General features: G+C 42.5%; 1 protein-coding gene across 1 annotated transcript in view; it reads left to right on the top strand.

The window, feature by feature from the left end:
• LRGUK (leucine rich repeats and guanylate kinase domain containing) overlaps window positions 1-23,485 on the top strand; it is a 118,936-nt gene that overhangs the window by 73,852 nt on the left and 21,599 nt on the right. Inside the window, exons 14-16 of the mRNA XM_030853848.2 lie at window positions 1,818-2,019; window positions 2,635-2,730; window positions 22,402-22,544. Of these exons, the coding sequence (XP_030709708.2) occupies window positions 1,818-2,019; window positions 2,635-2,730; window positions 22,402-22,544 (441 nt within the window). The remainder of the gene's footprint in view (window positions 1-1,817; window positions 2,020-2,634; window positions 2,731-22,401; window positions 22,545-23,485) is intronic.

Here is a 23,485-nt window from a genome sequence, read left to right as displayed (position 1 = left end):
AGTTGGATTACAATACTAGACATCACCCAAACGCTATGGAGTAAAACTGCCACTCAAGATTTATTTTCTAAGTTATCTCCTCACTAAATTATCCGTTTTTCTTTTTAGAGCACTGGTCTCTGTATAAGTGATAGCAGATAAAATGTTTCCTACAGGGTGTGGAACTGGTTCCCTGTCCACACAGGACAGTGGCAGGGCCCTGCCACTGACCTTGTCCCTTCCTTCTCCAGGGAAGGCGCATGGGCCATGCTGCCATTTGATTCCACCTGCTCACTGGTTTACTATCTTTTCATACTTTGAGCAATTTAGACTTGCAGATTTCAGGAGATCTTTCTCTCTTCCCCAGTATCTTCCCCCAGTGATCTTCTGTAATTAGAATATACAGAAGTCTCTCTAAAATCAACTCCAGAGTAAAACCAGGAATTTCCTACTCATTTGTTTTAAAAATATGTGGCTTTATTAACTATTTGAGATCTTCAAAGACAGTTGATTGGTTTTTTGGTTTTCCTTTACTATCGACTTGAATCTCCCTTAAAACTTTTTTCCTCTCTGACTTCCAAGAGCAGGAGACTGGGATTCCTTTTCAGCCCTTTGTATTGGTCTAAGTGTTGCCTCACTTCAGTGAAACTGGTCACATTTCTTCCAGTTCGTTAATTTTCCTAACTTAAAAATCCTGCAATTCTTATCATTCTGAAGTTGATTGGTTGTGCATCCTTAAGAAGGTTTACTTTGTTTCTATGCTAATTAGCCAAAAGAAAGACCTTTTCCCTAAAATGTCTTCCTTGGACATGGCAGAAACAAAAATTAATGCAACTTTGAATGCAGACTCACCAGCTCCTGTGTCTAACTTTTTCCAGTTTAATGGTTCTGAGTTCTGGCCCCTGTTTTACTTTTTTCCTTCCTGAGAGCTTTCTCCTACTCATTTCTAAGAGGTTGAGTCCATAAACCAGGCTTTATTCCTGACTCTTCCGAGCTAAACCATTTTTCCCAACTGTCCTCATCATTGACTCTTGTAGACATTGTTTTTGAAAAGATCCTGTATTTCTTCCCCCTGAATTTTTAAAAACAAAGATTTTGAACATTGAGTTAAATTATTGGTGGTAGGATTGAGGTGGAAGAAACTTTAGAGTCCATTTGGAGTAGCTCTTCCATTTCACAGATGAGGACCCTGATTACTCAGGGAGCTTGAGGGATTTGCACAGAGTCACAGAAGCTGGAGAGCTGCATCCCTGACCCAGCCCTCCAGATCCTCAGAGCACTACCTGCCACTGCTTCCCTGGTTGTGTGGGCTCCCGGTTAGCAGGTTATCATGAGCTTGGCCTTCCCATGCTCTGGGTACAGGCTGTGAGATATGATAGGAACCAGCCAACCAGGTTGCTGGTTTAGGAACAGGAAGGGCCCAAGTTGATGACAAAAGGGTAACAGAGGAGCCTTGCTCTATGGTAAGATCTCTATCTCCTGGGGCTGTAAGGATGCCTTTTGAAATGTAGAATTGAAATTACTTTTCAGTAATAAAGATGCAGTGAGCATACCTATTTGTCTCTAGCAGTTTTCTCTTTTAAGAGTCATATGCATTAGAATGATTAGTTAGAGGATAACCAGGTAGGACAAATTCTTACTTTTCCAGTGATAATGTGATATTTGATGAGCAGAGAGAAGTAACCTAATCCTGGGATACTTGTAGGAAAATAATAGCTAATTATACAGGTAAAATAAATTCCTCAGTACTTATTACACCCATGTTGTCACGTATCTTCTAAATGATTTCTAAATTGTGTCTCTGTTTCTAACTGATTATCTTTTCTTTAAATGCATAGGGTGTAAGAAGTTTAAAACATTCCTATTTTGAGCCTCGATACATCCTGGTGGTACCCATGGACAAGAAAAAATATGAGGGCTACTTGAGGAGAAAAGGATTATTCAGTCGTATAGAGATTGAATTTGCTGTCTCCAGAGTAGACCTTTATATTAAAATTCATCAGAAATATCCAGGATATTTTGATGCAGTAATCAATGCAGGTCAGTAACTTTCAGCAAAGTTTTATTTTTGAAGTGTAAGTTTACTGGGGAAAAATCTGCTCTAAAGTACCTTCTTATTGTTGACCGAATGCAGTTTCTTGTGGCTGAGGTCCCTGGTTGCTGGCTGGCTATCTGCCAAGGGTGACCCTCAGTTTTTTGAGGCTGCTCTCAGGTCCTACCTACATGGCCCCCTCCATCTTCAGGCCAGCAATAGCCCATCAAATTCTACTCATGCTTCGAGTCTCTGCCTTCCTCTTCTGCAACCAGAAAACCTCCTTTTATGGGGATCATGTGATTAGAGTAGGCCCACCTAGATAATCTCCTTTTTGATTAGCCCAAACTCAGTTGATAAGTAACCTTACTTACATTCGTGAAAATCCCTTTGCCATATAACCTAACGTAATCACAGGAGTCGTAGCTCATCATGTTCACAGGTTCTGCCCACACTCAAGTGGGGGGGCGGTGATTATACAAGGGTGAAGTGTCATTGGGTCTTAGAATTCTGCCTACCACAGTATTCATAAAAGTAGATCTAGTTAAAAAACCATCACCACAGATTGGCTCTATTTTGATATAATTCTGTTGCTTTAACATACATTCTCTTCCTTACTGTAGATGATCTGGATATTGCCTACCAAACTCTGAGTCAGCTCATTAGAGAATACCTTGGATTGTCGGAGGCAACTGCCAAGAGTTTGGCTCCAACCACAGGTACTGCTCTGTCCCTTTTGTTCGGCATGGAAAGGAAAACAAATCTGTGGGTTGTTATTTGGGGACTCATCAACCTGTTCCCATGGGGTTGGTTCTGACTCTTTAATCTCTGTACTTCCTCTGGTCCCCACAAATAAGCTGCATGAGTCAGCCCTCTGGGCCAGTCCCTCTGCTTGTCAAGGTGACCATAATGGACCTCACAAGACTTTCCTTTAAGCAGTACCTTGGAGTACCTACTCATGGTAGGTATGGGTCAGCCCCACAGTTCAGAACTCCACCTCCTGGAAGTTTGGCTCCTAAGGGGGCTGAGGTGGTGTTCTGCTTGACAGCATTGTCCCAATCCAAGAGATTCTCTCCCCCTTTCTTTGCATTTCCATAGTCCTCAAAATGTTGCACTACAGAGTATAACGGAAGAGCACTGGTCGGGGGATGTGAGCCTGGTCCTGGCCCTGCTGCCCCCTGGGACAGGCTGCTTAGCTGTTCTGAGCTTCTGTCTTGTTAGATGGAATTAATGCTCCCCACCTGCCTCATGAATCATGCACAGCACATGACGTGGGATATATGCGTGCATCTCCTTGGAATCTAGGAATTCTAAAGCCCTAAATTAGAATTTTAGTACATGAGTATTTTGAGATGTATTTAACAGCTTCCCCCCAAATCCACCTCATACCCCTTAGGATGGCTACTGTGAAAAAGCAAAACAAAACAAAAAATAGAAAATGTGCTGGCAAGGATGTGGAGAAATTAGAAATGTAAAATGGTGTGGCTGCCATGGAAAACAGTATGGTGGTTCCTCAAAACGATTAAAAATAGAATTACCGTATGATCCAGTGATTCCACTGCTGGGTGGAAGAACCGAAAGAACTGAAAGCAGGTGTTTCACAGCCTTTGTACACCCACGTTCACAGCAGCATTATTCACAGTACAGTAGCCAAAAGGTGGAAGTAACCCAAGCAGTCATTGACAGATGAATGGATAAACAAAATATGGTTTATAGGTACAAGGGAATAGTATTCAGCCTTAAAAAGGAAGGAAATTCTGACACCCGCTACATGGATAAACCTTGAGAACATTCTGCTAAATGAAATAACCAAAAACACATATACTGCATGATTCTAATTATATGAGGTACCCAGAGTAGACAAATTCGGAGACGGAAGGAAGGAGGGTGGTTACCAGGGGCTGGGGGAGAGAGGAACAGGGGCATTGTTTAATGGTGGCAGAGTTTCAGTTTTGCAAGATGGAAAGAGTTCTGAGAATTGGTTGCAGAACAATGTGAGTGTGCTTAACATACACTTAAATGTGAGTGTGTTTAACCATACACTTAAAAATGGTTCAGATGGCAAATTTTATGTTACATGTTACAATTTTATGTTTTACCACCACTATAATAATAATAAAAAGCATGTCCCCCCAGTGGACTGAACTGCATTCACGTATCACATAATGTAGAATATAACGTAAGACTCTTGCTGCTGTGCCGATGCTGTGCAGATGCTCCACAGCTTTGTGTGTACGTGTGGTTTAGCCTTTGTGACTCTGCCCACGTAGGATCTTGCTGGCCGGGTTGCATCCTGGCCAGGCAGAAGCAGGCCCGGTCACGGTTTTGCCGGAGTTCAAACTAACGGTGCTGCTTTGCAACTCTACACACTTTCTCCAGATCAGGTGCCCATGGAATTCTGGAGTGAGGTCGGTGTGAAAATGGTAACAACCAACAGATAATGACTGAGGTTTTCCTTCCAGTTGAGTCTCCTAGGAGACAAGTAGCCGGAAATTACCAGAAGAAAGTGCGTGCTGTGAAAGTGGGCCCCTCTGGCGGAGGGAGGGCTGTGCTGTGTCGCGGAGGAGGACGTCCAGTGAGCATTGGGTGGTGTTCATCCCGCGCGGCCTCCTCCTCCACGTCAGGTCTGTTCTTTAGAAAGCTGAGCCTGTCCAGTTGTATCTAATGAGGCTTCCATGGAAGCTCCATGGAAGTTTCTCTTGAGGAAATCTGGGTCCCTTTGCTTTAAATCTTTGCTAGTCCAGCAAACTCTGATGTTTAATTTGGTCCCCTGCATGGATCTGTTCCCATGGGGCTGCCCCCTAGGTGAGAGCAGCCTACCCCATCCCTGTGCCAGGCCCATCTCCCATTGTGAATTCATAAGTTGGTGCTGTGGCTTTTAAATCAGCCCCTCGGGGGTCTGGAGAAAGCTGAGTCGATCCCCTGAGCCTGAGCAGTTCCGAGCAACAGAGACAAGCGTGGTTTTCCATCAGCAGCACTGAGGGCGCCTCTCAACTGTGGTTCTTGAGCAAGACTCAGCCTCCATGGCGGCGGGGTGCGGCCCCCAGCTTGCCCTGCTCTGCAGCCATCAGGAGCACTTGAGTACTGGCTGTAGCTGCCACTTGGCAAATTAACAGACCAGATAATGTGCGCATAGGAAAATAGACTCCTGTTTTGAAGGGTTTTATGAAACTTCATTTATTTGGACTAATTAGGTTAGACCTGTCTGATTTAATGAAAAGTATGAATTATGGAATTTGTAAGTAAGAGTGTTCTCACTCTCAGATACATTTAATACCTGAAACTGGTCCATCCAGTTACTGACTAATTGAATCCCAGCTTTTAAAAGTAGATGGGCAGGTTTGTACTTAATATACCAAATCATTGACCTCAATAGACGCCAGTTTTTCTGACAAGTTTACTATTTGTAAACGAATGTGTTTTCTTAAGAAGCCAAACCCTTTATTTTATTTATACAGTTCATCTGTGGAGGAAGTTACTTTTTTTCAGTTGATAGTTTAAGGATAAATTTGCACATAACGTGATTTTTGTGGAAGCCATATATTATTCAAGTATTTAAAAATTGTAATTAACATAGTCCTTATTAATAAGCTTATAAGTAAGTGTCTCTGGTGGCCCAGGAGTAGAGCCAGCGGCCCCTCTGAGTCTCAGGGCTGTGAGGTACACGCGGGCCAGATGTTAACAGGTGCAGTGCAGGAGAGCAGAGCCCAACCATAATCACCTCAAAATGAATCTCGTGACTCCCTGAGGAGGGCCCAGAGCCCCAGAGGGTCACTGCCACAGGCCTGGCTTGTTCTCAACTCTTGGCCTCCCCTCTGAGCTGGATCACTCCGATTTTAGGTTCTGTGGTTTACCTATATCTACGTAAAGACGTACATAACTTACATAAATGTAAATGGGATCCCTAGAAGCAAAAATCCATAATTTTAGTATACTGGAATAATTTTTATGTATAACTGAGCTGTCAAAGGTAAGAAATTAAAAATATTTAAGATTCTAGGAAAGCCAGTTTTTTTGTCTGAGCAATTAAAAAACTGGACTGGAAATGGGAAGCCTTAGTTTTGCATTCCAACTTTCATCAATAATCATTAACTTGATTAGAGAAATCACTGGAACTCCCATTTCTAATAAACAAAACCCAAACAACTCTATATAATATTCTGGAACATTTTAGAATCTGATCTTCCAGAGTTGAGGTTTTCCCTAATTAGGCTAGAGCGTCCATCTGTATATTCAGCTTCAGTACAGAGAGAAATCTGATGGACAATGGCGTTGTTTTCATAGAAGCAGTAATCCTGTGTCAGTGCAAAGTGAAAATGATTGCCAAACATTTGAAGTAATAATACATAGCTTTATCTTTAGTAATTCCATGTTACTAATTTGTAACTGAGAATGCAATTTTAAATTCTGCTCTTAATGATAAGAGTGGAATAAAGTGAAGAAAGAAAGCCCAATGTTTATCCAGATTTCAGTACAGCGGCCCATCAGCCTGGACCCAGAAGTGCAAACCTTCACCAGAGGAGACACTAATTAAATTTCCATTAGATGCATGTATAAAATAGTAACTTTGGGTACAGAGTGATTATAAACCCTCAAGATCTACCGTTAATTAAAAATGTATATCAATTAAGGTACCGAATTGTCTTTTTTTCCCCTATAACAATGCAGGTAATATTCATTTCTAAAGCAGGAAGATTTAAAAAACTCCTGAGTAAACAATATTATGTCTATAAAATAAGGAAGAACTCACTATATTCAGAACTCAGTATATGGCATGCCTTTACTCTCCATTTGTCTCTTTACAACTGATTTCTGGAATAGTACTTCCTGCAAAGCTTTTAAATAGCTGATCCAACCACCACCCTGAGTTCTCGCTATAGAGATCATAAAATAAAATTTTATTTGAAAATCATTATTTAGAATTCTGACTAATGATAGATAAAAATGATGATGGTGATGATGAGTCAAAGAGGGGAAAATTGAGCAATTTACTAGTCCATAAAGTGGTGCCTTTGTCCCTAATAAAGGTCATGGTATCACTTGGCAAATTATGTGAATTGTTAAATTGCAAAAGTGGGGGGAAAAACCAGGAGGGCTTAGATGGAAAGAACCTTCAGCATTGGATTTCACTATTCTTATATTTTTCTATTTTGTTAAAAAATACAACAAACCATAAAATTTTCCATTTTAGCCATTCTAGATGTACACCTGAAAGGCATTAATTGTATTCACTGCCTATTTTAAATATTTTTTACTACTCCAAACAGAAACTCTATACCCATTGAGCAAAATAACCAACACCCACCCCGCCCCACTCCCGGCCAGCCCCCCGGTGACCTCTAATCTTCTTTCTGTCTCTATGAACTTGCCTAGTCTAGATATTTTTACTGTTCTGACATTTTATTTTAACCTTGTTTCTTGACTAAGTTTGTGTTTTAATTTATAACTGTTGTAAACTAGGGTGATCAGAATGACAAACAGAGCAGCCGCTCAGAAACCCCACCAAGTGGTAAGGTTTTCCTTTCTCCCCGTCTCCTCCCGGTCCCTGGAGACACCTGGCTTGACTGGGTGCTCGGGGTACACTCCCAGGCTAGGAGGTTCAGGAAGAACCCGGAGTAGTCCGAGCACCTCCTGCTTTGTGGGGAGAGAAGGGCTGGTGGCCAGGAGCCTGGCTGGCTTCTGGGAATAGACCACCCTGGGCTCACCGCCGAGGTCTGATGCGGTTTGGACTCTCTGAGTATCAGGTCTCCCCCAGAGTAAGCTGAGACTAGTTTCTTCAAGGCTGTTCCAGACCGGTGTGCCGCCTCCGAAGTGACCACTAGCATTTCAGAGCTGTGTCCTAAGGACTGGGTTACGATGATATACGGGTCACCGGAACATACCAGGGCTTCTACCCTAAACAAGTGCCTGCTGGGGCGATTGTGTCAGGAGACCAGAATCACTCTAAGAACATGCTCCAGTGGTGGTGACTAAAGGAAGCAACCCCCTTCTGCAACACTGCATGATTAGTGGCCTCTGAGAGCCATTTCTTTTTTCTATAAATTTATTTATTTATTTATTTTTGGCAGCATTGGGTCTTCGTTGCTGTGTGCGGGCTTTCTCTAGTTGCGGCGAGCGGGGGCTACTCTTTGTTGTGGCACGCGGGCTTCTCATTGCGGTGGCTTCTCTTATTGTGGAGCACGGGCTTTAGGTGCATGGGCTTCAGTAGTTGTGGCACGCGGCCTCTAGTAGTTGTGGCATGCGGGCTTCAGTAGCTGTGGCTCGCGGGCTCTAGAGCGCAGGCTCAGTAGTTGTGGCGCACGGGCTTAGTTGCTCCGCGGTATATGGGATCTTCCCGGACCAGGGCTCGAAGCTGTGTCCCCTGCATTGTCAGGTGGATTCTTCACCACGGCACCACCAGGGAAGCCCCTGAGACCCATTTTTGAAGCCAGGGTAGTACTTGGAGGGAAGTGGTTGCCCTGGGGGTGGTGGGGTGGCAAGCAGCTTGGATGGTGGGTCCTCAGGAGCAGCTTCCCTGAGCCATGGTGCCTTGTGATTCCATCAGATCTATTCTTTCCTTCCTTCCTCCTTTCACCACTTATTTACAGAGTGCCTGCTGAGCTTCTGCACCTTGCTAGGTACTGGTAAACTGGCATGACTCCTCACAGAGCTCGCAGTTTCTTTATGGGACAAGGAAAAAGGCCGGTAAACAAGGAAACAAATGGGGCTTCATCTGGCTTAGCTGTCCATCCCCTAGTTTCTACCATGAAAAGCAGCATTGACCCCTAAGGTGGTGAAATTTTAAATCTCATTCACTTAGAAACTTTTCTGGCCACTTTCAGACCTAGATATAAATTTTGGTTCTGTGAAGAAGCCTCTCTGTGTTTATTCATAAAAGTTTCTGTTTTCAGGTGACTAAATATTGCTCTAATTCCACTAAATAAGTGAATTATAGGCACTAGTATCCCCACAGAGAAGGAACGGTTAAATTCTTCGATATGTGTAATTTTATTCTTTTCAAGATCCCAGGTGCATCAAAAAAAAGAAAAGATCTTTTTGGTTATTCATTTCTAAGGTTACATCATCGTATTTGTTAAGATGTTTTTAGCTAACTTCTTTTTATATTAAAGCGGGAGCTGCCTCTAGCAAGAAGACTGCCTCTGGGGTGCCAGCACACCTGGTTCCATCCCCAAGGCACTTGGCGAAACTGCAAGCAGATGGCCAGATAACAGAGCATCTCTCTGGAATGCAGATTCCTGCAAAGGTCCCTGAAAATCAGAGCCTAGCTCCCTCCCAGAACCAGGAGCTGACTCAGGAGGGAGCAACCCATCAAAAAGAGCGTTCTCCCAATAGCCAGGTCAGCGCTGTGCCTCCGCCACAGCCCAGCTCATCAGCGCTTGGTGTTCCCCAGCAGGCCCGAGACTCATCCCCAAACTGGAAGGAAGGGGATGCTCAACACTCAGATCTTTCTTCAAAAACAGTAACCACAAATCTCCCTGGGAATGAGGCCCCGACACCTGAGGTGAAAGCAGGTGAAGGGGGGCAGTCTGCCATCACTCCTTCCCAAGGGCCTTCTCAGCACCCTGACCCACCGTCAGCCCACAGCCCTCAGCTGGACCAGGATGAAGAATCAGGGGAGGCCAAGGTAACCCCCACCGGCCCTCTCCGCTCTGAACTTCCCCAGGGATCTGACCCAACATCCCTTAGCCCCCAGAGAACCCAGGATGAGAAAACTGGGTCAGCCAGTCTTCCACCCGGCAGTTCCCATCGTGATCCTCCAAGAGATCCTTCTGGTCCCGACGAGGCCAAGAAGCTTGGTCCACCTCTGGGGGATTCTCAGCAACCTCTGGAGGAGGGAATCCCCAGAGCAGAAGTTGTTCGGGTTGACACTCCTTACCCAGCATTGCCGCATCCCCAGGACTCAACCAGTACCAAACAGACCCAGGACAGGGAAGACCCGGTGACATTGCCTCCCAGAAGCCGGCTGGCTCCCACCAGGCTGCCCCAGCCCCGGGTCCTTGGTCCTCTCCAGAGTCGGAGGCGCACACCCAAACTCCCCCCACCCAGCAGACAGGAGGCTCTCGGAACAGCCTCAGATCAACCTATGACTCCCTCTCCCAGGCCCCCGCTAGCTCAGGAAGGAGACCCCAGCAAACTTCCTCCCACCAGCACCCCCCATTCCAAAGAGCCACACAACCTGAGCCCCCATCCGGGCCACAGTCCCCAGCAAGTCCAGGAAGAGAGAGTCAGGGAAGTGAAGCTCCCCCTTATCAGGCCCCCGGGGCAGGAGCTGGCACCACAGGCCGCCCCCAATCCGCCCGAGGAAGGGGAGGTTCAGGTAGTCACGTTCCCTCGAATTCCCGCTCCCTTATCAGAATAGCTGCCTCAGAACACGGGGGCCGCTCCTCATGATTTGAGGCCTGCAGAGGAGAGGCACGCTCCCAAGGCAGGCTGCTCCTCCAGCAAGAAGATTCTAGATGTACAGGCCTTGTCCCCAAACCAAGAGCCAGTACAGCAGACAGGAACTAGGAAAAAAAAAAACCCTATCCACAGAGACAGCTAAAGGGCCCTCACAGCTGAAAAGGGCACCACCTGGAGGCCACGAGGCATCCTTGCAGCCAGAATCCCAGAGTAAGCCGGCTCCCCCAGAGGCCCCCAGCCTCCTCGGAGCCCTCAGGGGGACTGGAGAGGGACAGTCCAATCACCAGCCATTCCTGAACCATCCCACGCTGAACCATTGCCTAAAGATGCCCAGATACAGGAAGAGAGAAGGGGAAAAGTACATTATTCCAGAAGAAAGGCCCATGCCAACCTCCTCGCAAATGACCTGGTTCAGAAAGTAGCCAGGTCCAAGAAAGGACCATCTTTGAAAAGAGACAATTTTGGAGGATTATCTCAAGAAAATATAGCTACCCTCAGCGGTGATCAGCCAACTCCAGGGGGTCATCCCCCACAAAGGAGACCTCTCCAGAGTGAGGGGCCTCTGCAGAGTCAGCACCCAGGGAGCACCCAAGGCGAAAAAAGAGAGGTTCATAGAAGGGGAAGGTCTCAGAAGGGAGAGGCTGCTTCGCACCCCCAGAGCGGCATGGTGTGGTCCCCGCCCAGCAGCCTGTCAAAGAGACTCAAGCCCATCAGGGGACCAGTCAGACCAGAGAGAGCTCTGTCCAAAGGGACGGTGCTTCCAGGCAGCAAGCCAAAGAGAGAGGCACCCGGAAACACAGGGGAGCACCCCAGAATCAGGCGTCTGCTGGGGAGCAGGGCAACTGGAAGGGTAGGCTGTGAGCTCGGGGCAGGCAGAGCACCAAGGTGTAAGCCGTCCCTGGGCCACCAGGTCATGAACGTCTGCGCCCCCTAAAGCAGTGCTATGCAGAGTGGAAAGCTATGGCCAGGGCGCTGTGGTCTGCACACCAGCTTCCCTCTGCAGCCCCTAGCCAGCATGGATGGGAGGCCCCCCGTTGCATTATTAGAAGGTAGTTAACCTTCGCACATGTGTGCCACCTTTGTGGCTCACCTTCGCAGCCTGGAAGAGCAGCCCTGTGGTGGGGTACACCAGCAAGCGGTGCCCCTGCTCCAGCAGAGAGAGCTGGTCTGAAAGGTTGGTGCCGGCCGGGAGGCGTTGTGTCCAGACTTGGACGAACTCCAACCTGACTTCAGGCTCTGGCAGAAGCAGTGCTGAATTGCCATTAAGCTTTCTTTTATTCATTAGGAAAATTCACTTGTAGATTAGAAAATTCTCTCATGCTTCTTGCGTTATCAAGGGATCCAGAAGCAAAAAGAACTCTGAGAAAGGAATCCTTTGCAGTTTCTGGGTCTTGGTCTCTCCCACAAACATTCCAAACCCACAGTTAATTTGTGGGAAGAGGACAGGTTTTTTACGCCCATGACAAGTGATCGAGGGCTTCGGATTTGCATTGGCTTATACTGCCTGAAACTTATTTTGTTTGAAATGGACACCTTCCTTCTCTCTTTGAAGGGAAACCTCATGTAAATTAGCTCATGCCTTCGTTATGCCAAACCAGCTGGTTAAAAGAATTAGTAGGGAGAAAACTGAGGCGAACCCATTTTTTATTTATCTATTCATAACATCAGGATCCTTTTGCTGGCAAGTGACAGGAATCCAACCTGAGCCAGCTTATGTGAATCTTTTAGAAGGGAGGGGAGTATGTCACTCAACCAAACTCTGGGGAGGGCAGAGGGGCAGCAGAACCTCAGAGAGATTGGGGACCATCTCTGAACATAACCAGAACTGTCATCATCTCCAGTATTTTCGTCATCTGCTGGACCCTTGTCATCTCCTAGAATCTTGTCATCTCCAGGACTCTTATCATTTCTCATCTCTGTTTTTTTCTCCATGTTGGCTTCCTCTCTATGATATAAATGACTATATATCAGTTTCTGCATATGGCAGGGAATGTGACCATCAGTAGCTCTTAAATTTTACATTTGGTATCCTATCTGGCACCTCCCACTACCAGAAAGGAATTAACTCACATGCTCCTTGGTCCTAAGATTTAAAAAATTATATTCAGGGAAAGACTCTGATTGGCCCAGCGTGGGTCAGATGCTCATTCCACAGCCAATTTACTCTGGCTGGGGACAGGGCACATTTAGATATACTCATTGGGTTCAATCCTGTGAACCCTAGCATTCACATAAAAGAGAATAACGTAAGCAGAGCAACCAGTTTAATATTTGACTCTTAAGAATTCACAAGATATTTATTGAGTACTTACTATGTATACATGTTAAGCTGGGTTTGGCATCCTGTATTTTAAAAATGTAACTGATGACTACATGCCTGTGTAAACGTGTCTTATCTTACACAAAGAGCATGTGTCCACAAAAATTGTGTGTATGTCAAGTGTTATTTCAAGTGCAGTAGAGAAAATTGATATTTTTATAATCCAGGATGCAGGACTCTTCTTGTATAATGAAGAGCCTATGTTATACTAATAATTACACTCTGATTTGTCTGGTTTGTCCAAGATGAAATGAATAAGGTGAATTTTTTAACATCTCATAACTTATTTTTCTTAAGTTAGTTCAAGTCCCCCAACAAGCATTGATTGAGTACTTCATATATGCCAGACACTGTGATAGTTTCTACATAGAGTAAGATGGTGAGGATACTCCAAGGAGCTCTCTCTTCTCAAGGGAGACGGATAGGAAGGTTCATTACATGTGATCAGGGCAGCTGGAGGCCCCACAGCACACTAGGATAGGGTTAACATCAAATAGAGAAGGAAACTCCCAGAACGCCATAAGAATACTAAGAAAGGCCACTGAATTCAGGCTGGGATGTGAGAACTGGATCAGAAAACACTTCCAAGAGGAAGTCATCTTTTCAGCCAAGTCCTCAAGGTTGCAGAGCAGTCAGCAGACTGATGGAAGGGAAGGGAAGGTCTCAGACGAGGGAACAGCATCTGCCTAAGCGTGGAGGGAAGAGCAGGCGTAGCATCTTCTGGACCGAAGTGTCAGGAGAGCTATAGGCGTACGTAGCTCCAAAGGGCACATTGTGCTGTGCTCGTGAGATTGGAAACTTGATCTTCTGACAATGGGGAGCCATTGAATGGTGAAATTTTTTATCTTAGAGGCATCTGTTTCGAGTCAGCGTAGAGGATCACTTTAAAGAGGGCAATTTAGATGGCAGCAGGAATGCTGGGAAGCTATTGCATTAGTCCTGACAGGAAGGTAGTAAGGGCCTGAAATAAGGCATTGTGGCAGGAATGGGCAGATTCAAGATATTTGCACTGGATGTAGGGGGAGTGCAGACTGCGAAAGAGAGGAGGAAAATCAGGATACCCACCCACCTTTAGGACCTTTGTATGGGGCATTTTAGAGGCACTAGTACCTCACTGAGGTGAAAAACTACAGAAATTTCCTTGGTCTCCTCCTCGGGCAGCTGTTTCTGAGGCTCCTTAAGGCATTTGGGGCTGCATTTTCATTAGGGTTCTCATGCAAAGTGAGACGCCAAATTTCCCATCTTTTGACTTGGAAGAAGTTCTAACGCCCTTCCCCGGGGTCCATGATGGTGTCAGGTTCGTGTTTGTGTTTTGGTCGTATTAACATCTCAGATTCAGTGCAGCTGGACATTTTGTTTGTTGTTCAAGGAAAGGAATAGAAAAGATTACCAACTCCTCCCTTGGTGAGAGGTTTTTAACAGCTATTATTGATTTTTCTCAGTATAAGGGGAACTTCTGCTTTTTAACTGTAGAACATAAATATTTTAAAAATTGTCATTTTCCATCTACATTTACAAACAAAGTTCGTATCACTTTCATATGCTATGTTCCTCAGCAAAGGGATCTTTATGGGGAAAAAAAAGAACGTTGTGGACTTTAGTCATTATATTAGCTAATACAATCTTCAGCTTTTTAAAAGAAGTCTGGCATTTAGTATTCAAATCAACAGAGATGATAATTCCACTGGGTGCAAGAGCCTTCTTCAAATATTTAAAGAGCTAAATCAATTCTTTTCAAACCTCAGAAGATAATTGGACAAAGGGTAATTTGGTAGTAATTTACAGAAGGGGAAGTAAAAATGGCCAAAAAATATGTCAAAAAGTATTTAAGTTTCACTCTCACTTAAGTCAAAACAGAATAGACTTTTTTGGGTACCAGAGTGGCAAAGATGGAAAACAAATGCCTGTTCTCGGTGAGGCTCAGGGTCAGTGCACTTTCTCTGTCATCATTGGGAAGGTAAATGGGCACAACTTTTCTGGGGACAGCTTTACAGTACCTGTCAAAGCCTCCAAATACTGCATGTCTTTAACCTAGCAATTCCAATCCAAGAATTATAAGGAAATATGGTATGTACAAGGGTGTTCATATTAATGTCTTTGTAATAAAACCTGGAAATAATTAAGCCAGCTAATGGGATTTCAGAAATAAGTTATGGGCCAAAAGTTCTGGTTCAGCTGTATGTTGCCCTTATAATCATGTTGTAGAATTTTGGAAGAGGAACATATTTGTTACTTATTAAGAAGAAAGCAGGTTAAGGAGGTACAGCTAGTATGGTTCCAGTTGTCAGCTCTGGGTTGTTAGATTATGGGTAATTTTTATTTTCTCTTTTATGCTTTTTAGTATTTTGTAAATTTTCTACAACAAGCCTGTGTGTATTCAGAAAAAGTTATATAGAAGTAAATTCCCACATATGAAAAGCTGTCCTGTGAAAGCAGCACCCTAATATTCTATTTCGATTTGGCTTAATGAGAACTTTCTAGGAGTCAGAGTCATGTACAGAGGAGCAGACAGGCTCTCCCCATAACTTAGATGCTCTGTGATGGGAATCTCACAGAAAGTCTCCTTAGGTTGGGTGATTAGTCGGACTGGCTGAAATTTAAGGTTCCATTTATAATCTGTGATCTGTTCACTACAACTAGCTCTGCTGGCTGGCTCTGAAGAACCCGGCAGCCTATTTTATTAAATAGAGAGCCTAGTACTAGAAAATTGCAGAGTTAATACTCATTAGATCAGTGGCTTTCAAACTTTCTAGTCCAAAACCCGTAACTAGGGGTACAGCTCATAATATCATGACCTACACACAGACCTACATGCATAGGAAACAAAGGTATAATGAAATACCTTCACTGTGGTGATAAACTCTGATACCTTCTATTCTATTCAATCTTAATTCTTTAACACACTGGTCATGACCTATTAAACTGATTTCACAATTTAGTCTGCAGCCTGCAGTTTTTGAAAAACCCTGTACTGAGTGCTCTGGAGCTTTGCTATGGTTCTGTTCTTAGAGGCCTACTGACCAGGTACTACCCTGCTCAGGTTGCCTTCAAGTGAGGTGGGATGGATTGGCGTGATTTATACTGAATTATTTTCTGTGACAACGGAAGGATTCAGTGTATTAGCAGTTATGCTCTTTGTCAGTGTTAGGACTCTGGATAAGGTATATTGAAAATTTTTACGCATAGTATAAAGTTCTTGTGTAAAGCTAAAAAAACCAGTCTTGATCGAGTGTTTTAACCACTAAGTCCTTAGCTGGTTCCCTTTCCTTCTGTTTCACGACAACACTGAAAATCACCTCGTTACTATAAAGGTTCCTCCAAATCACAGTCTGTCCATAAATGAATTTAAGACATCATTCTAGAAATCACATTTCTTTATTGACCAGGCATTCAGAAAAGAAAATAAGAAGAGACTGTTTCTTTCTGTTGATAATAAATAATGTTAGACACCAAATCTTTCATCTCAAAGGTGATGATGAGAGAGCAGTCCTGATTAGCAAAAGCTGGAGTCCTTTTTTAAAAAGTTTGTAACCTTAGAAATTCATGATTTCAGATAACACTGAGTCAAAATTTTCATTGGAAATTCCAGTTCCAGTACAATCTAGCTGTGTGACCTTGAGCAGTTTACAAAGGCCTCATGTGATATAAAATGGAGATAATAGTAGTACCTGCCTCAAGATTATTGTGAGGATTAAATGAGTTAATATATTGAAAAACACCCAGAACAATGTCTGGCACATAGTAAGTACTTATATGAGTGTTTGTTAGCATTAACATGTAAGCAGTAAAAAAAAAAATTTTTAAATAGCATTTTATCCTTTTTTTTTTTTTTAAGATTTTTGTTTGTTGTTGATGTAGACCATTTTTAAAGTCTTTATTGAATTTCTTACAACATTGCTTCTGCTTTATGTCTTGGTTCCTTGGCCACGAGGCATGTGGGATCTCAGCTCCCTGACCAGGAATCGAACCCGCACACCCCCCTGCATTGGAAGGCGAAGTCCTAACCATTGGACTGCCAGGGAGGTCCCAGTAGCATTTTATCCTTAATTGGAAAGGACTGGTGGAAATATTTGGCAAATGATGCGGTCTTCTCTGAAAATCCTTTAAAATTTTTGACAACCTTAATTGAATAAAGGGCCTTAAACAGAATTAGGATTATATTGGAAAGAAATTGCAGTTCAGGAAAATGTTACTGAGATCAAGAGATTCTTTAACGCACATTCACAGGTAGCATTGCAGCTTGGAGAACTGAGTGAGGAGACATCAGTTCCGAGGTTATTATGAAATTGACATGGGATACACATGGAAGAGACTTGTAATAGCGCCTAGAACGTAGTATGCTCAGTAAATGTTACCTGTTATTTTTATTGTTACTATGTCATTGATAATATCAAAGGCATTTACATTCTGTGTTTCGTCTAGGTTAGATAGTAAATGGCATCAAGTTACTTGACTCAGGAATAAACTACCAGATAGCTGGCATTTTGTTTTCTCTTTGTGGTAGGTTGAAACAGAGACTGGCTTCTACATGGTACCGGATCTAAAGACCCTTGGTTTCCAAGGACAAAGATAGCAAAGGGAAGAAAGACAAAAGATGTCTTTGCTTGAGAAGTGACCAATGAAACAACATCTTTGAAAATGTTGTTCTTGAAGGATGAGCTCTTGCAAACGAAAACTACACTTAGCAGAGGTGGGGCTGTAGGGTTGGGTGGAAGTCACATCGGAAATTTAGTTATCAAACGTACCGCTCAAAGGAGAGGAAGCCTTTAGTTTGTGTTCCAGCTCCCTGAATGTTTCTGTCCTATTTCTGTCAGCCATAGCTACCCTTTCCTTCTCTCCTTATCCCAAATTCTGTACATGTCCAAATCTTATGCATCAAGTTTCCACTCTTGAAGTTTATCTGTCCTACATCCTCTCTCCTTCAAAGTGTCAGTTAACTACTTCATGATAAACTCATTCATTTAAAAGAAACCCTGAAATTCATGGTACTATTGTTATATGTTTTATTTAGGACATCCTCTATACAGTGTCCAAATATTTAACCCATTAGTTCAGCTCTACTGAAGACATTTCAAAGTATGAAGTTCAATGGAAGAAAGCATTCTTTTTGTACCTCATTCTTTCAGTGTGAGAAGGCACATTCACATGCTTCCTTTGTCCTGATGTAGAATCTGTTCTCTGTTTAAATAGCTGATTATTCCTTTGATCGGACACTCAAGAATATAGCACTTTACTGTTAGAATAGTTTAGTATGTGCATTCATTTTATCATGTATAGCATGAACATTATTACTATATGATAGCTTTCTACTATAAAAGCTTATTTTGCTATGGAAAATTTTTATGGATATTATGTGAAATGATTATTTTTCTAGTTGCTATTATTCCTTTCTCAGAAGCACAGATAGTCAAGACTTATAAGATTTAATTCTGTCCTGGAAAAAATGGCTTCTTTTGGCACCTTCAGTTTTGTGATAATACTTTCTAATGAACTGAGCATTTCCCTTAACTGTGAATTATGTAACTATCCTATTAAAAATAAATAAATATTTTAAATTGTGTAGCAGATTATTATGCTTTAATTTGCTTTTGGTCCTTTTTATGGTTACATATTTCAGCATTGAGACTTCCACAGGGATTTTTATAGCTATTTACATTTTACATATATATATGTATTTAATCATGGTAGTATAAATTACTCTTGCTAATTTAAAAAACCTCACTACTACCAGAATAAACATGTTTTTTAAGCCCCATTTGAGTGGGAAAAACTGAATGATTCTGGCTATCTGAGAACTTTTGTATGAAAATTAAAGCCTACTTCCAAGTCATACATTTCCAAGTGTTTTCAAAGAGAGACAAACACTGGTGCTGATTTTTTTTTTTTTGGCAAAGTTTTATTTAAATATTAATTTGGTCTCATGTTTTTAGACAGGAGATTGACTTAGTTGTTTTGCTATACAAGTAACCTTACTGCTGTAGAAAAATTGGTTATCAAAATAGGGATTTTTGTTTTTCAAAATATACACAATCTGACCCCCAAATTCTAATTTTATTACTAGTTATTGAAATGGCTGTGTGCCTATAATATCAGATCATCAGCATCTTTTATTTTCTCCTTTCTTTTTTGCAGTAAAGGGCCCTATATAGTCTGTGTCATAATGTGTTATGAAATATACACAGATGTTTTATCTTAGGTGCATGGCTTCTACTGCATTTGTTATTTTGGTTGGATTCTGTGGTTATTCTTTTAAAATGTTTTATACCAATATTATTTTAATTCACTTGACTGCAAAGAGAGATAATTCTAAACAAAAGGTCTAAGTTATTTTGAATTAATTTGAGATGTAGTTCTGGTTGTTCCAGATATTTCATTTATATTTTCTTATATTTGGTAATGGTACCAATCCATAAAATAGCTTGAAGATCTGTCATGCGTCATTAACTTCACTTAGGCTTCATTGTAGGTGTTTAAGTAAATGTAACCAGCTTATATACTGAAGAACTTGGTCATTTTTGTGGACTGTACAGTAACTTATATATATAATTTAATGTTGCCTCAAGGTTGACTTTTAGATACTTTGAATAAGATCACTTTAAGAAACTTGGTTGCAGGGTATTATAACACTGGTAACTGGGTTGTTTTTTTTTATTGAGAAGTAAGATCTCTTGTTCATTAATGTATTAAGACATTTGAAACTATATTAAGAACTGTATGAAACTCTTTATTATAGGAGTCCGAGTCCCTAAAGTGGCAGCATTACAATGTAGTTTAATAGTAATCTAAACACATTATTTTTTCCCAAATTGTTTTGTTGCTGAGAAACCATTAAGACATTCAACTGTTGAATTACAGCTGCGTTGTATCATCAGATAGAACTTGGTTTGTTTACATCATAGTACAATTGGCTTACGTCTGAGAAAGCTGGAAGAAGGAACCCTGACACAAATATATACTATATTTTAAATAAGCTTTTATACATAGAGAGGGTCATTTCTATGGAAATTATATAAATATAGCTTCTATTTCTTTAAATTTCATCTTATTTTTCAGATTCATCTGATCTTTTTCACAATGCTCTGTTCTTAGAGTCCCATCAAGAGGACAAGTGTTTTGGTTTTGTTTGTTTGTTTTTTAATGAGCATAAGATTCAGCCCTTCCGTCTCTTTTTTGGTTGTTAGTTTGCCTTGTTTCAGCAGTGCTGAATTCTTTACTGTAATTCAGTTGTGTTAAGCATGCTTCTGGGTCTTAACACAAAGCCACTCTCTCTGCCTGATACGCTTTTGCCCCAGATATTTGAATGCCTTCCTTCTTTATGACTTCAGATCACTGTGCAGATGTCACCATCTTAGGGAGGACTTCCTTTGGCCATCATGCTGTCTCTCATTGTCTCCTTATCTGCCTGCCTGGTCCTTCATCGCACTTATCACTACTACCTGACATTATCTGGTGTTATTGTCTGTCTTCGACATTAGAGTGTAAGTCCCACAGGTCAAGGACATTTTATTTACTGCTCTATCCCAACACCCAGAGCGCTGTCTGCCACATAGTAGGTGCTCAACCGATACGGGTTGAATGGCTTTTCCATTATGAAGATTTAGCAGAGTATGTTTCCACATAATAATCGTGTCCTATTACCTCTGTGATTGTTATGAACATAGTTACTTCAATGTTCTTTCCAGAATGCTCTATCACCTGGAATTTCTTGGCTGTGGATTTGCCCATTTGTTGCATCTTCTGAGTCTCTCCCCCTCTCTCAAGACTGATGCTGGGTTGTGGAGCTTTAGGCTTCCCTACCGTGGTTCAATACTTTTACTTGTCTGCAACACCTTTTACCTACTTTTTTAAAAAATTTATTTGTTTATGGCTGTGCTGGGTCTTCGTTGCTGCACACAGGCTTTCTCTAGTTACGGCAAGTGGGGCCTACTCTTCGTTGAGGTGCACGGGCTTCTCACTGCGGTGGCTTCTCTTGTTGCGGAGCACAGGCTCTAGGTGTGCGGGCTTTGGTAGTTGCAGCACATGGGCTCAGTAGTTGCGGTACATGGGCCCTAAAGCATGCGGGCTTCAGTAATTGCGGTGTATGGGTTCAGTAATTGTGGTGTGCAGGCTCTAGAGTGTGTAGACTTCAGTAGTCGTGGTGCGCAGGCTCAGTAGTTGTGGCATGCAGGCTCTAGAGCATGCGGGCTTCAGTAGTTGTGGTTCATGGGCTTAGTTGCTTCGCAGCATGTGGGATCTTCCCGAGCCAGGGATTGAACCCGTGTCCCCTGCAATGGCAGGTGGATTCTTACCCACTGGACCACCAGGGAAGTCCAGCTTGTACCTTCTTTCTTTTTTTTTGCGGTACGCGGTCCTCTCCCGTTGTGGAGAGCACAGGCTCCGGACACGCAGGCTCAGCGGCCATGGCTCACGGGAGCCGCTCTGTGGTATGTGGCATCTTCCTGGACCGGGGCACGAACCCATGTCCCCTGCATCGGCAGGCGGACTCTCAACCACTGCTCCACCAGGGAAGCCCTGTACCTTCTTTTTATCAGCTAGGGATTGCCACACAATTTGGTAGGAGTGCAATTTCAGATTCTATACCAGCATACAGCCCAGGAGTAGAGGTCTGATTTCCCACAGGTGTCTCCACCCTCAGTCCAGGTGAGACTGTGCCCAGGCTAAGTCCTGAGGTCTGTGGGCTGAGATTTCCAGACACTCCCTTTCCCACTTCTCGCCTAATAGAGAGCCCAGGTCTCGTACATTAAGCACACAGGGACTGGCCTTGCCTCTCAGTCCAGAAACCTCAGCCCCCGAGGCACTCTCTGACCTCTTGACATCAATTTCCACTCCTCTGACTTGGAATCTTCACTTCACTTCCAGCACCTGGAAATTTTTCTTGCTTGGTTTCAGTTTTGCTATGTGATAAAAACAAATTTCTGTTATATGTTATCCACTATTTATTTTGTCTTGGGTGGGGATAGCTTCCCACATCTGCTCAGTCAGCCATATTGGCTAGTGTAGGTGTGGAGATTATTTATTTTGGCATTTTTGTAGCAATACTGTAAGTGTTGATGTTCCTAATAAATCCAAATGTATGTACACCTGGGCCCGCTATACGTGAGCAGTGATAGAAATTTAGATTCTTTATATTCTAGGCCTCTGGACATTCTGATGTTTTGTAGGGAACATTAGACAGTATTTATGTGTAAATTCTGTTAAATACTGACCTCATCATCCACTCCATTCTTTTAAAAAGGTTTTTCTTAGTGTTGCATGATGATGATGATGATGATGATGATGATGATTTTAGCCTTTTAGGACAATTTTGTCAAATGGAAAGTAATTATAAAGGGGACTTTTCACTTAAGTATCTGAAAGCCATTGTTTTTGTTAAGTTTTACTTCCTTTAATTCCATTCATAAGTCTGTATTATTTGAACACTAAGGGTACTCCCAGGACATGTCTACTAGGTGCTGCAGGCTGACTTTATAATTTTCAATAATAATTATTATTGTTATCGTGTTCTGAGACATAAATTTTTAGTTATCTTACTTTCAAGTTGAAATGCACAGACTTTAAGTATACACTTTATTGTGTTTGGGCAAATCCACGCATAAAACATTCTCTTACTTCAGAAAGTTGCTTTATCCAACTTTATGCCTTTTATTTTAAACTTTACGTTTTTCCCTAGCAGATATTAAGAAACCTCAGCTGAAACCTGAAAAGACTTTGAAGAAGTTTAGAGCTTCGAGTGAATTTGAGTCCCTGGATTTTGCAGACAGAAACTACTTTGTGAAATTATGGGCCAAACTTTCAGGCAAAAACATACCAGCGGTAAGAAGGGATAGAGGGGTGAGGGAAGCTGGAACTGAGCATTACAAAAGTCAGACAAAAAGGGCATTGGATATTTCAAGACTAATAAGTTTCACCAAAACTGTCCTCTGACTGGTGTCAGCTGAAGACAAGTTTTTTCCCCCTCTTTCTACACCTCTAAGAATAGGCATGGGTTCTAAAAACAGAATATACAGTGTAGATTTTTTTGAGTACCTTTCCCCCAGGCTTCCAGTGGAAGTTCTGACGCTCAGTTCTCCTATTTAACAAGCATAGACAAGAACTACATAGAATTAATACTGTAGAATATGTATTTCAAGGGAAAACTTGCTTTACTGTTGGGATATAATGTTGCGTATTCTTGTGCTGAGCCTTCAAAGTGAGTCCACTCAAAGAGTCCATGTCTTATAACCTTGCAGTACTTAGACCCATCCTATGACTTAAAAGATCCCGTTCTTTGAGAACTCAGAGAAGTCAGGATATGTGGAAGCTGGCCCTACCTTCATATTAGGTCATGCTCTTTTCTGTTTGTGATGGTTTTTCTGTGATGGTCTGGGAACACAGAGACCTAGATCGTTGCCATTGCCTCAGAAGGGACAGAACTTCTGATTTGGTTGTCAGCTCCTTGGTCGTGTTTCCCTAAGCCTTGCCTGTTCTAAGCAAATAATCCCATTGTCTTCTAAAGTCAGAACCATGGGCAGTGGTCACAAGAATCAGACTGGTTACTTCAGATGAAAAGTCTAGGGCTGTGGTGTACATGGGCATAGCTATACATTCTGCTCTGATTAAGTCATAAGAATGGGATGTTTGAAGTACAAGGAACAGATACCCGTTAAAGTCAGCTTAAGTAAGAGGTAGTTCCATTATTAAAAAATACATGATGAGTGGATTCACAGTGCATCGGGAGCAGGGATGAAGTACAGATCTCACAGGAACCAGAAATA

This window comes from Globicephala melas, chromosome 9 (assembly GCF_963455315.2).
Source record: "Globicephala melas chromosome 9, mGloMel1.2, whole genome shotgun sequence".
Classification (NCBI taxonomy): Eukaryota; Metazoa; Chordata; class Mammalia; order Artiodactyla; family Delphinidae; genus Globicephala; species Globicephala melas.
This window is presented reverse-complemented; position numbering and strand designations above follow the sequence as displayed.